General features: G+C 43.4%; 1 protein-coding gene across 13 annotated transcripts in view; it reads left to right on the forward strand.

The window, feature by feature from the left end:
- LOC142885540 (U2 snRNP-associated SURP motif-containing protein) overlaps positions 1–14,232 on the forward strand; it is a 15,111-nt gene extending 879 nt beyond the window's left edge. For 2 of the 13 annotated variants that reach the window (XM_076022105.1, XM_076022107.1), the window contains exons 2-23: positions 551–630; positions 898–1,009; positions 1,308–1,417; positions 1,937–2,004; positions 2,089–2,195; positions 2,866–2,930; positions 3,468–3,633; positions 3,772–3,971; positions 4,579–4,622; positions 6,003–6,107; positions 6,226–6,292; positions 6,819–6,991; positions 7,079–7,241; positions 7,351–7,430; positions 7,989–8,076; positions 8,556–8,684; positions 8,786–8,966; positions 11,095–11,219; positions 11,829–11,892; positions 12,022–12,136; positions 13,184–13,362; positions 13,476–14,232. In XM_076022105.1, coding sequence (XP_075878220.1) covers positions 551–630; positions 898–1,009; positions 1,308–1,417; positions 1,937–2,004; positions 2,089–2,195; positions 2,866–2,930; positions 3,468–3,633; positions 3,772–3,971; positions 4,579–4,622; positions 6,003–6,107; positions 6,226–6,292; positions 6,819–6,991; positions 7,079–7,241; positions 7,351–7,430; positions 7,989–8,076; positions 8,556–8,684; positions 8,786–8,966; positions 11,095–11,219; positions 11,829–11,892; positions 12,022–12,136; positions 13,184–13,362; positions 13,476–13,723 — 2,669 coding nt within the window. In that variant the 3' untranslated portion in view covers positions 13,724–14,232. Of the gene's footprint in view, positions 1–550; positions 631–897; positions 1,010–1,307; positions 1,418–1,936; positions 2,005–2,088; positions 2,196–2,865; positions 2,931–3,467; positions 3,634–3,771; positions 3,972–4,578; positions 4,623–6,002; positions 6,108–6,225; positions 6,293–6,818; positions 6,992–7,078; positions 7,242–7,350; positions 7,431–7,988; positions 8,077–8,555; positions 8,685–8,785; positions 8,967–11,094; positions 11,220–11,828; positions 11,922–12,021; positions 12,137–12,410; positions 12,537–12,730; positions 13,143–13,183; positions 13,363–13,475 lie in introns of those variants that run through there. The other 11 variants (XM_076022109.1, XR_012926304.1, XM_076022111.1 and 8 more) reach the window with 11 other exon arrangements.
- The last annotated feature ends 41 nt before the right edge of the window (positions 14,233–14,273 follow it).

A 14,273-nucleotide genomic window follows, 5' to 3' on the forward strand; every position in this document is an offset into this window, starting at 1 on the left:
GTATTTCTGCTCAGAGAGGTTGGAAGAGAAGATGAATAGTACATGTGACACTTAATTTTAATAAAAAATAAATAAATAAATAAAAAGTACTCCGGACTATAAACTGACAGACAAAATTTAAAGGTCCTTCATGTGACGTTGCTTCACCACTTTGTATCACTAGGTGTCACCACTGAGCTTAGGTACAGCAAACCCTCGCTGACACGGTACAGATGTGATACTGCCGCGTCACTGTTTCGTAATATTGCAAGCTGAAGGATGTCTCTCTTGGTACTTGGAGTCTGTATATTTTGGCTCTCTGGAAATTTTCAGGTTTGGCAACCGCTATAGTTAGCAGTTGCACTTAGCTTGGAGCCTTGTCCGATGGCCGCTATTTGTTTTTATTAACACGGTGTCCAGAGGACACAAGCATTCAATGTCTTGCATTAGCATGTGTGATGCCACACAGAGAGGGCATGAGACTTTCACTTTGGATTGTATATGTTATGATGCCAGATGTTCTGTCAAGACTTTTGCAGTACTCTTGATCATTCTCATGTCTCTTTTGCAGTTATGGCAGACAGAAAAGGAAAAGCAGTCACTCCAATCAAAAAGTTGACAAAGAAAGAAAAAGAAGAGCTCAAGAAAAATGTAAGTGGATCTTGTAGCTCAGATAGAGGATTTTTTTTGTGTGTGTGCGTGTTTTGTGATGCTTTGTGTCCAGCATCATGTACAAATCATGTACAAAGTACAGACATTCTCAAGAAGACTAATTCATCCCCCCCCTCGCAGTTGTTTATCTCTTCAGCTCAAGAAAACTGATGAGGAAAAACAATTAATGACCTCTCAGGGCCTCCGTATCACCAGTTGAGTTAGAGGATTTAAATGTGTGTGTAATGCTGATGTGTCATTTCTCAGGAGGAAAAAGAAGCAGCAGATGTCTTTGAAGAGTTTGTGTCGTCATTTGAAGGCAGTAAGAAAGGCGGAGGGAAGACGTTTGTGCGTGGCGGCATCGTGAATGCAACTAAAGGTAAGGAGAGCATCGTGACTTTGTGTCTGTCCAGTATGGGGATTTCTCGTTTTAATTCTTTGCAGAATATACTCTGTTGACTTATGCTGTTATCAAAGTAGTAACACTTTGCAAATATGATATGGTCAGCCGCCTAATGCTACACACTGGTGCGTCTCTTTTGATATGTAATCATAGATACAACAGAAGAAACTGAGATGATGTGATTTGCAGTGGCTTCATAAATACAGTCACAAGTTACTGTTCGTTGATGCATTATCGCTATTTTTTTGTGGGGCGGGGGGGGGGTTTGTCGCAGAAGAAGAAGAAGCCGAGGTCAAGAAAAGCAAATTTTATCACCCCGCTACAAAGTCGCTGCCTGTCTCGCCACACGCCGCTGCCGTATCGTCCGGTGAAAACAAAAAGTCTGTGAGTTTATGTTCCCTATTTGTCACATATCACGCTGCTTGACAGTGAAATGTTGGTGCGGCATGTAAAAAAAAAAAAAATTAACGAATGGCAAGTTCAATGTAAAACTGCAAAATAAAAAAGTAAAAAAAAAAAAAAACATTAAAAAAGTAAAAAGTAGCAAGTACAGATAGGGTGTTTGAAGTGTTATGCAGACCATATGATATAATATAATTACTTGTAAACAATGGAATGCAAAATATGAAACAATACCATCATAATATGTAATAGTAATAAAATCAGTGACATGATAATCATGATAAAGTAGTATGCATGTATTATCCGCAAAGATGGCTGCTTTTCAGGGCACCGCCGCACCAGCAGGGTCTGGACATGATTTATTTTTCAAGTCCTTCACTGTCTTGCTGGATGGAAAACCAGACAACCTCCATGTGTCAAATATAAAACTTTCTGACTTCATTCGTGGCGACGTCACTTCGCTCATGACGTCTCTCCCAACGTTGCCTCTTTGACTGACAGGCGTTCAAACGAAAGACGGAAGGGAAGAAGAAGAGTAACCTGGAGCTCTTCAAAGAAGAACTCAAGCTGTGAGTTTGACCTGGCTTAGATGTGTTCGATGCGCGGTCGAGCTCGATGGCGTCGTTGACGATGTGTCACGTAAAAAATTCCAGAATCCAGGAGGAGCGAGAGGAGAGGTACAAGAGGAAGAAGGGCGAGGGGCCGGGCGGAGGAAGAGGAGGGCACGGGGACGTGGACTCGCCTCTGTCAGGACGATTGAGTACGAGTGAAACGTTGTTTCAATAAGATTCTATTTTCACTTTCAATTATTCTCAACAAAACATTTTCCCTCCCCAAAACGTCATAAAACTAAAACCAAACAAAGACCCACAATGAAAAACAAGAGAAACCCCCAGAAGCACACATTAGGTAAACAAACTCAACATTAATATCTTTGCATTTGATCAAGTCATGTAAAATGTAATCAGTGTAAACGCACGTGCACCTGTATCATATATAACCTCAATACCATTCTGTGGCTAGTAAGACCATATATTACTTCCTAATTGAAACGTCCATTATGACACTGCCCCTTTAAATTCTGAAATTGGTCATTTTTGTTTTTACCAGAAAATCAACAAGCAAAAATAAAGAAATAATAATAAATGAATTAAGGAAACAAAAACAGAGCATAAAGCAGAAAAGGCCAAGTGATCTCAAACTGAGTTGAGTATAAACAAACAAAAATATTGTATGAATTAATGTAATCTAAAAATAAATAAATATAAAATAATTGTTATTTCACCCCATATAATTTCAAATTGAGTAAAAGATATCTGTATTTATATGTATACATATAAAAAGTAAAAGTATAAAATTCAGTGGGGTTTCTTCAATTCAGAAACCCTTTAAACACAATAATAACCCAAATCCTGTTTTTTCCTCTGCAGCGTTATACGATGACCTGGTGGTGCCGACCACCACCAACCTCTACATCAACTGCATCAGCCCAAAGGTAGCTGAGCTTCCTCAGCATCGCCACCAGGTTGCATGTTTCCTCTGTAGTGGCGGGTGTTCTTCAGTTGGTAGAAGTGTCCACGTCTCCACGTGTCCTTGGACGAGACACTGAACCCTAAGTTGGTGGTGCAGTGGTTAGCACTGTTGCCTCACAGCAAGAAGATTGCAGGTTGGATTGCAGGCCTGGGGGTCTTTCTGTGTGGACTTTGCATGTTCTCCTTGTGTCTGCGTGGCTTCTCTCCAGGTTCTCCGGCCTTCCACCCTCAGTCCAGAAACATGCATGTGAGGCCAAACTCTAAATTGTCTGTAGGTGTGAGTGTGAATGGCTGGCTGTCTTTCTATGTGGCCCTGAGATGAACTGGCCACTTATCCGGGGTGTCACCCTGCCATCGCCCTATTACAGCTGGGATAGGCTCCAGCAGACCCCCGTGACCTGCATGCAGGAGGAAGCCGCTATTGAAAATGGAAGTGTGTGAGTGGGTGAATTAGAGGCCATTGTAAAGCACTTTGGGTAAGCGCGTGGTTGCCGCTCCAGATGAACGAGGAGATGCTGTGCAAGGAGTTCGGCAGGTACGGGCCCCTGGCCAGCGTGAAGATCATGTGGCCCCGGACGGAGGAGGAGCGCTGCCGCACCTCCAACAGAGCCTTTGTTGCCTTCATGACGCGGAAGGACGCGGAGAAGGCCCTCGCGGCGCTGGACGGTACGGCCCAGTGGTGGGGAGGGGGCTGGAGAGTGGTGGGGGGTGGCGTCGCCGGGGGTGGGGGGCGGGGTCACCCGGCACTCCTCAGCTGAAGACCGTCGCCTCTCGGCGGCCCTGTGCTCCGTCTCTGTCCCACAGGGAAAGTGGTCATGGGCTTTGAGATGAAGCTGGGTTGGGGGAAACCCGCTCGCATCCCACCGCAGCCCCTCTACACACCGGTGGGGATCCGGGCCGCACCGCCGCCCCCTTCAGGGTTGCCCTTCAACGCGCAGCCCAGGGACCGACTACGGAACGACTTCACCAAGCCGCTGAGTTTGTCCAAAGGAGACTTCGACAAGGTGAACTCACCTGGCTGCCCCTCCCGCACGCTCATCTGCATGTCTCACTGTTCCTGTGCAGCGTGCACTCTAGCGCCACCTTTTAGCTAGAAGCACCATTGGTTGTACAGGTGAATCTCCAAAATATAAATATCATTCATATCGGAATGCATATTGTTTCCGCATTTCTGACGAGACAGTTTATAGAAAACAGAAATATTTTAAGTTTAAAAAAATTCAAAATGACCTTTTCCTTTTATTAACAAACGGACAAAAACGTCAAAAATAACAACCTCCAAAGTTTGGACATGTTTAATAGGATTCATGACGATCATGGCCTCTATTTAACCTACTCGCAGACTGGATGGATGAAAAATAAGAGCTCAGCAGAAAGTCCCAATTCATGGATAGTGCTGTGAATCCGGTTTTGAGGGATCAGAACTGAACAGATCAGAACAGGCACTAAAGTGCAGTCTTTGAAATCATGTCTCTTCACACGTTTTCTGTTCATCCCCATGTGCCTCTGTCGTCAGAAGAAGTCATTTCAGGTTGCAGTGTGGATGGTTTGACAGTCTGTGCACATGCTGAGGTTTTAATATCTTGACTATCGATTTGACTTCACAAACAGAGTCTGTCCGAGGCTGTGGTCAAAGTGGTTATCCCCACAGACAGGTACACACACACACTCTTTTCCCTACTGTTGTGTGACAGGAGAGCGCTGTGCTGCACCACTGTTCTTACGGCCACACAAACACTTTCAGTGCTGCGGGTTGCGAGAGCTCCAGTGTGTAATATTTGGAGATTTTGAAGAAGAAGAAGCAGACGCAACATCAAGTGCTTACATCTTATACCGCAGCGTCTTTCGCTCTCAGCCTCCCTCCCCCGAGCTTGCCAGTGAACTACAGTGGCCTGCGCACCAAAAACCTGGATAACTCGTCCAGCTTCTTCTTTGTTGGTTTGTTTGAGGATGCCAGTGTTCACCCTAAATACCAAACGTGCTGTCAGGCGGTAGGATTGTCAACACCAGGCTTCTTTGGAAATAGGGCGGTGCACAATGGCAGCTGACTGGGAGCAGGACCCTTGTCTATGGATTTTCTTACATATACATGAGAACCGTTTAAGGGTAGCAAAACTAAATTGCATTTATTGTACCGTAATTATACACTTGCTTGTGTTAATGTATTTATTGGAAGTATATTAAACTAAGTTTTACCAATATAAAAATCATAAATCAAGCCACATTTTTACTCACTGACTGGACCTTTTAAAATGGGTCATTAGTAACATGGGACAGGGTGGGGGAGTGAGAGGGAGGTTTCTTGCAAATTTAAATGAAGTCCTATTACTATTTGCAGTGAATGATACGATGTACCGGCTACTTTGGTGCACGAGTTGTGCGAGACGTCCGCTTTTACCAGTATAAAAATCATAAATCAAGCCGAGTATTACACACTGGACCTTTAATGCATGTTGACATCTGCATTTTAGGACGCACGGTCCACTGGTAGTCGATGCGGGAGGTCATTGTGGCCACCAGCAGCCGTCTTAACCTGCAAGGACAGAAACACTGGACTTCAAAGTCAACAGTCTGTTTAGCTGCCTGGAGAGATGTTATGTTGTTCTGTAGCTTCATTTTGCTTTATGTTTGTTGGGGTTTTTTTTTTATGTTCCACTCTACACTTAGTGGGATCTGCAGTTGAATTGAACATTTCAAACGGATTTTATGAAGGCCTAGCCTTTAACACTTAATGCAGAAATTTGTGCTCAGACTGAAAGTGTGTTTACCGCTCTCGACTCGGGAAGCTGACGTCTCGTCAGTTCTGTGCTCCCGAATGCACCTGTGCAGCCTAACGGCTCCCGAGCGCCACTTGATTACCGCCGCAAGCTTTGATAAATAGTTGTGCACTCCACAAGGAAGGACACTGTTTGCAGCCAATCTGCAGTTTTCATGGCCCACAGGTTCCAAGCACACTGTGTTAGAGACCTGGTGCTGTAATTGAAGTGGAGGTGAGTCCTGCGCCGAGTTCTGATATATTCCTTCCATCCCCACAGGAACCTGTTGTTCCTCATCCACAGGATGATAGAGTTTGTGGTGCGTGAAGGTCACGTTTTTGAAGCCATAATAATGAACAAGGAGAAGAACAATCCAGATTACAGGTGAACTACTATTATTATTATTAATATTATCATTATTATTATTATTATTATTGTCACCAGTTATGTGTAAAACCAACCAGTGAACTGCACAAAGTCCTCACTTTGATTTTTTTCTCAGGTTTCTGTTTGACAACAAGAGCCAAGACCATGTCTACTATCGCTGGAAGCTTTTCACAATTCTTCAGGTAAGGTTTGTTATTGTTTTTTCAAAGAAAAAAATAAAATAAAATAAAAATAAAGTCCAAGCAAGTTGACCAAAGTTGACTGACATTTCACCCGAAGAGAAGAAAATATTAAAGGGATGATATTTTTGAGGTTGTGACCCTCGCCGATGTGTTACCTCTTCACTTACTGAACTTGTTTTTGTTTGTTTTTTGAATTTATTACACTGACTCCTATTTATGCCTTATATGTTAGGAATGTGCTGAATTACTAAAATTAAGGGATTTATTTTTTGGGGTGGGATTAAATAAATCCTCCCACTCTTTTTTTGGAATATGCAAACTGTAGCATTTCTGTTTACATTTTCAAAATCAACTATCACTCAATCAATGTCCAAAGTGGTCTTTATTGTTGAACAGTGAGTCAGACTATGAGTTCTCATGTGCTGGACGCTTTAGTGCTTTGCTGCCTCGTGTTTAATAATGAATAATGCAGCTACTGTATGTATTCAAACTGCAGCGCTACAAGTCCTCTGTTTCTCCCCCACAGGGAGAGTCTCCCACCGACTGGCGCACCACAGATTTCCGCATGTTCCGCGGAGGCTCCATATGGAGACCCCCCGTCCTGAACGTGTACTCCCAGAGCGGCGAGGTGGAGGCGGAGGCGACGGAGGAGGAGGCCCCCTCGGAGGAGGTGGTGAAGAAGGGCCAGCTGAGCACCGAGTACGTCCCAGTAGAGACCCGAGAAGAAGGTGTCGAGGGTGAGCGAGCCAAGACTCTGAGCAGAAACTGACTTTGGAACATCCGCAGGCACAGACAAAGGCTGGAGACGCTGCTCCGGGACCTGACCCCCAGCCGGGGGGACGTGGCCGACGCCATGCTGTTCTGCCTCCAGCGGACCGACGCCGCCAAGGAAGTCGTCCGACACGTGGCCGACTCCTTCTCCCTGCCTCAGACACCGCTGCAGAAGAAGGCGAGGGCTTTGAACGCTAGTCGACGGGGAAGTTTGTCGCAGCGGTGGTGGTTTTCACTGGAACATGGCGTGACTCTGCTGTCCGTCTCCCCTTCTTTCTACCCACCAGGTTGCCAGGTTGTATCTGGTGTCGGACGTCCTGCACAACTCGTGCGCCAAAGTAGCCGGTGCATCGTATTACCGCAAATAGTAAGAGGGCTTCCTTTAAACTTGCGAGTAACCCCCACCCCACCGCCCCGTCCCCTCTTATGTTACTAATGACCCATTTTAAAGGTCCACTGTGTAATATTTGGCTTGATTTATGATTTTTATATTGTTAAATATACATGAATAAAAGTGCATAATTGCAGGACAACAAAAGTAATTTGGTTTTCTTACCCTTAGAATAGTTCTCATATATATAAGAATATACAGAGTGCAATAACGGCATTGCTCCCAGTTAGCTGCCATCTTGCACCGCCATATTTCTAAGGAAGCCTGGTTTGGGCAATCCAGCTGCCTGACAGCGCGTTTTCTTAATTAGAGTGACTACTTGCGTCTGCAAATAAACAAACGAAGAAGAAGATGGACGAGGTATCGAGGTATTCATTTTTTGTGTGCGCAGGCCACCGTAGTTCACTGGCAAGCTCAAGAGAGGGCAGGGAGAGTGAAAGAAAGATGCTGCAATCTGAAATGTAACCACTTGATGTTGCTGTTTCTTCTTGCTACGAATATTACACTTTTAAAGTTTGTCTGTTGTCTTTTCAGCTTTGAACCAAAGCTTGCGCACATATTTGGGGAGCTTCATACATCGTGCAGAAACATCCAAGCCAGGCTGCAGGCGGAGCAGTTCAAGGTGACTCCAGCAGGGCATATGAAGGACTTGTTGCTGGCTAATAGATAGATAGATAGATAGATAGATAGATAGATGTACTTTCTTGATCCCAAATTGGGAAACTATGCTGTTGCAGTTCTAAAAAAAGAAAAGAAAAAAAAACTATACGTTAATTACAGTAGTTACAAGAAACATTCAAGTCAGTCTAAATACATACATTTAAACACACAATACATTTGTGCAATATTTGCCATTGAGTCTAGGAAACATCCAGAATATTGTCTGTCACACAGCAGGTAAGAGTTCTAGATATAGATACACACGCTTAAAACACACTTTTATTCCTTGGCTTACAATATTTTTAACATCACTTTGGCTACCCCTGTGCTTTTTAAAATGTGCTATATAAATAAAGTTGTTGATGACGATGATGATGATGATGATGATGATGACGATGAGATATAATAGTCATAATCTTTATTTCCCTTTATTTCCCACAGCAAAAGGTGATGAGTTGTTTCCGAGCGTGGGAGGACTGGGCCATCTACCCCGAGTCTTACCTGATACACCTGCAGAACATCTTTCTCGGCTTTGCCAAGGCAGCCGAGGAGCAGACGGACAAAGCCGAGGTGAGACGCAGCAAACGAGATAATTATCAAAATAGCCGTCGGTGATGCTTGTGTAAGTGGTGAACTGAAGGTTCGAATGTGTCTCGTGATTCTACTTGCAGGAAGTCCACTGCAGTCTCGATGGCGCGCCATTGGACAACGCCCTCATTGACGGGTTGCCCTTGGAGGGCGACGCGGTCGATGGCTGTCCGATGGGCTGGAACCCCCTGGACGGAGATCCCGTGGACGACATCGACGGCGTTCCGCTCGGAGTCGCCATCGACGACATAGACGGAACGCCCTGTGAGTGCACCCTCTAACTGTTCAGTGCTTTCCATCCTTCCTGTGTGTGCTTTCCAGCTTTGTGTCGCTGGAGTCCATCACATTCACTCTCATTAAAGCCGGGGTCTACGACCTTTTTCCCCTTGGAGAGCTACTTTTGCAAAATCAAAATGGATGCAAACTTATCATGTTTTGTAACATTTATTCTTATACTGTGTTTTACCATTTGCAAAATATCAGCGTCCACGGCTCACATTTTGTATTAAAACGATCAGTTTTACGAACGATTGAACAAACAATCAAATCATCTGCATGTGCATTTTGTCTTTCTGTGTACTTTATGGTGTGTATCTCACACTATTAAATTGAAATAGGAAATCTATCAAAACTAAACAGTGCCATTGCAAGTACAGATATTGTTAACTATTAAGTCATTGTTTTGTTATATCTGCCCATGTCACACTATCACGCTTCACAAGAGCATTCACATGCATAGTGGCATGCGTGATGCACGCAGTCCAGGGCTTAAAGTTAAAAAAAAAAATCCTGAGCATGAATTTTTTTACAGAGAGCGGGGGTGCATTAGAGCCGACACATACACACAGGCAATTTGGCAACAACTTGTTGCATTGCATTGTGCTTGGCAGGGTACAAGATAACCTGTGGTTTAAATGTGATTTTTAGAAAGTAAAGGTAACAATCTCATAAAGACATGTGAAACTCAGTCAGGCTAATTCATTTAGCATACCGCTACCATTTACTGACCATTTCATGAATTAAAGGGCAATTCATACAACAAATATATACACATAGCAACAGTGAAAGTGTTAATATCCATCCATTCATCTTCCATCCCCGCTTCTTCCCGAGCTCAGGGTCACGGGGGTCTGCTGGAGCCTATCGCAGCTGCCTTAGGGCGAAGGCAGGCTGACACCCCGGACAAGTCGCCAGTTCATCGCAGGGCCACAGAGACATAGACAACCATTCACACTCACATACACACCTATGGACAATTTAGAGTGTTCAGTTGACCTCACATGGATGTTTTTGGACTGTGGGAGGAAGCCGGAGAACCCGGAGAGAAGCCAACATGCAAACTCCACACAGAAAGGTCCCAGGCCCGGAATCAAACCCACGACCTTCTTGCAGTGAGGCGGCAGCGCTAACCACTGCGCCACCGTGTCGCCCAAGTGTTAACATTTTTATTTTAAATTTCAAAATTTCTATAATTTTTGTTCAAAACAAAAAAAGTGGCTAATGAGCTTATCGGAAACTTAAAATATACAATAAAAAACAAATGCACTTTAAAACATTAAACCACAAATCAGTTCAATTAATAACAACAACAACAAAAAGTAAAGTGCTCCAAGAACTGATTAAACTGAATAGAAAATAAACAGACAATTGGAAATAAAAACAGTTTTTGACAGAAACTGAGAACTGCTTGCGGCCTTGGCAGAATATGCACAGTGTCTCCAGGAACGTCGAGGAGGTGAGGCCTTTCATTCCTCGCTTGTGCCTCAAGTCCAGCCTTCTTCCCTCTCATGACAAACGCTGCTTACTCGTTTCCACTCAAGATCATTGCACTGCAGGACATCTTTAGTTCCATCATAAGTGCTGAAGGATTGCTAATATTTACTTTCCTGCTTGCAAGATGTTGCTGCATCATCATCAAAAAAGCGAACCATGACATTTAGTATTTTCTTTCCATACATCCTATCATCATCATCCTTATCGTTTATCAGCCAGACATATATACATATATATGTGTGTATATATATATGTGTGTGTGTATATATATATGAGAACCGTTCTAAAGGTAGGAAAACTAAATTACTTTTACTGTATGAGCATATTATGTGTATTACTGTGATTGTACACTTTTATTAATGTATTTGTCGGCAGTATGTTAAGCTTTTACCAATATGAAAATCACAAATCAAGCCAAATATCGCACGCTGGACCTTTAAACACAAGTGTCTGTAGGAGCAGAGCTTCTGTCTTTTGGGTACGTGTCAAGATCACTGATGCTCCTCCTGTGTATATAATGGCAAGAGTGGAAATCTCTTAAAGGAATAATAGAAAATTGCCATGATATACAGTCTGCATGGTTATCATTGCTGCTTTTGCTGCTGCCGTGTCTCTGCAGTCCCCAGCTGGTGTCCTGACCTCACTATCCTTCTCGCCCTGCAGTGGACGAATGCAGTGGACCGCCCTCCAGGGTGCCACTGTCTAAGTGGGAGAAGATGGCCGACGCAGCAGTGTGTCGTCAAGGTGAGGCACGAGACACGAGTTTTCGGCCTTGTGCGAGAATTCACAGGTGTAAGGATGGAAAAATTGACCTTTCAACTAAGAATCCAACAATTTTTTTAATTTATTTTTTTATCAAATTTGGAACAACTGGATTTCTGATCTCACTGGTATTATTGTTTTGCAGTTTACTTATTTTTAATTTTATTTCTGTCTGGCTTATATGATTGCCTTCACGGCAGTGGCAGCAGTTGACCCTCTGGGTTTTTTTTGTTGTCATTGTTCATTTGAATTGTTGTACTTATTATTAAGTTGTATCGGAGTTCTCTACAACTGCGTATTCAAGACATCTTACTGGCAGAGGCTTAAATGTCCAGTGTGTAAAATTTGGCTTGATTTATGATTTTTATATTGGTAAAAGCTTAACATACTGCCCATAAATACATTAATTTTCAATAGAATCTTGTTATGTTGATGGTACCAGGACTCAAAATTTTCATTTTCATAATGCTGTACCGTAGTACATTTAGGATAGAATAATACTTAATAAAATAATTCTACCTCATCTTCTTCTTCTTCTTCTTCTTCTTCTTCTTCTTCTTCTTCTTCTTCTTCTTCTTCTTCTGCTCCAAGTCAAGACACAGTCCAAGTGGGACAGGACGGTGGAGCAAGACAGCGAAGATGAAGTCAATGGAAGGTATGAATCCTGTCCTTGACTGTGTCATTGTGAGTCATATCACCATCGCATTAGCATTCAACGTCGCGGAGCCCAGTTGTGTACAGCGACGAGTGACTGTTGCGCCTCCCTCTCCTCTCCGGGGAACAGCAGCAAGTCACCGGGCCGAGACGAGGACTCGAGGAGCGACAGCAGCGACGACTCCGGTGGAAGCAGAGGAACCGAAATGTCCGAGATCAAAAGGAAGAGGCTGCGAGAGGTGGAGGCAAGTACCTGTTTAAAAGGTTTGAGTGAAACAAACACGGTTGTTCTGTGTTGCTCACCACAGCCTTGGAGGGTCACGCTTGAGAGGTTCCATGTCGGAGGAATTGGCCTTATCCGCTCTGGACTGTGTCACTGAAATGGAGCATCTCCACTCACAGCATCAATCAATCAAACTTTATTCATATAGCACCGTTCATAAAAAATGCAACACAAGGTGCAAGACAAAAATAATAATAAAAAAAAACATAACAACAGAATTGACTGATTGTTCGCAGGTGAAAGTGATGAAGATCCAAGACGAGTTAGAATCTGGCAAAAGGCTGAGGAAGTCCGGAATGAGCCTCCAGGACCAAGTAGAGCAGTACAGAAACAAACTTCTGCAGAGAGTGAGTCCCTGTTATGTGTTCTCGTGCGCAAACTGACCTCCAGCAATATGACCAAGAGGTAGAAGCAGGACTTATTTCTATTGCTAGTCTTCAAGGTCCAGCGTATAATATTTGGAGATTTTGCAGAAGAAACAACGACATCAAGTGGTTACATTTTAGATTGCAGCAACTTTCACTCTCACCCTCCCTCTCCGGAGCTTGCCAGTGAGCTATGGTGGCCCAAGCCTGGATACCCCGTCCACATTCTTCTTCTTCGCTGGTTTATTTGAAGATACCAGCGTTCAGCCGAAATACGAGACGTCAGGCAGCTGGTTGTCCAAACTAGGAAACCAAATGATTTTTATTGTACTGCAATTATACACTTTTATCAATGTATTTATGGGCAATATATTAAGTTTTTACCAATATAAAAAATGATAAATCAAGCCAAATATTACACACTGGATCTTTAATTCTACACCTATGGAAATTAAAAAAAAAAACAAAAACAAAAAAAAACAACAACTAAATTTGCTCATTGCTGAACAGTTGCTGAATTGAACTAACAGTGACCAAAGATCTCCCCCTTGTGGATGCCTAGCATATTACTTGTGTCACTTGAGGTGCACCTAATGACTTTGTCGTTTTTGTCACTGGAACTGTTTTCCTTCTGCCCACTGAAGGAACTCGACAGCCTGGAAGACAAGAGTGAAACGGCGGTGTGGAAGTGCAAAGAACGGTGGAAGGACGACAAGAGGGAGAAGGAGAGGAGCAACAAAATGGGCGATGAGTGGGAGAGGAGACGGCGGAGCCGAGATCCCGACGATCGAAGTCGGCGGTCGAGAAGCATCTCGCCATCAAAGTAAATCCAACGAGACGCTGAAAATAAACGTTATTTCTTCAATGTATTAAATGATTAACTTTCCACCACTTTCTCATCTCACCTTTTCCCTAAATGTTCTCCTCGTGTCTCAGGATTGATTCTCCGAAACACAGCAAACGTTCCCGGACGTCGTCTCCAGAGGAGCGCAGGTCACGGAGGTCAAGGTCAAGATCGCCGCATCGCTCGCACAAGAAGAAGAAGAAGAGCAAACGCTGAGACTCAGCGGGACTTTAATTTATTTTTATTCATGAACCTACTGTTGTCTGTTGACCTGAGGCTGGATACCTCCTCTTCCTCCACTTCCACCTTCTCCTCCTCCTCATTCTGGTGCACAGAGTAGTGATCAGGTGGCAGGTCAGCTGGAGAATGTTTGGCCTCAGCTGCCCAGTGGAGGACGTTTCACCATTTTATATATTTTTTTAAAGCATAAAATACAAAGATAAAAAAACAACAAACAAAAATCACACACGCATAAATAATTATCTGCATGGTCAACAACCCAGTGCAAGAAGCCACTTTACTGTATTTTTGTTCCGCCTCCCCTGTAACATGAAGAAGCAGGTTTTCTGTTTACAAGGTGCGACTGAGGTCATTTGAAGGTCGTCTCAGTTTTGATCTTTTCATCCAATGTTTGACGTAAGGCATCCATTCATTTAGTGCTCGGTTAAAAAAAAGAAGTGACACCTGTGTTCTGTCTTCATCCCAGCAATACACACCACTCACTCTCTTCAGTTTAAACACTATTATTGTAAATATATTTTATTTAAATGTTTGTGATTTTTTTTAAAGATAGCCAGATGTATTGCAGCCAAGATCTGACTTTTAATAAACCAGCTGATAATAATGGCATTGTGTTGGGATATTTATTGTGTTTACAAAAAAAAGTCACC

This window comes from Nelusetta ayraudi, unplaced genomic scaffold (assembly GCF_046127955.1).
Source record: "Nelusetta ayraudi isolate G7.1 ecotype Tasmania unplaced genomic scaffold, CSIRO-AGI_Nayr_v1 ptg000011l, whole genome shotgun sequence".
Classification (NCBI taxonomy): Eukaryota; Metazoa; Chordata; class Actinopteri; order Tetraodontiformes; family Monacanthidae; genus Nelusetta; species Nelusetta ayraudi.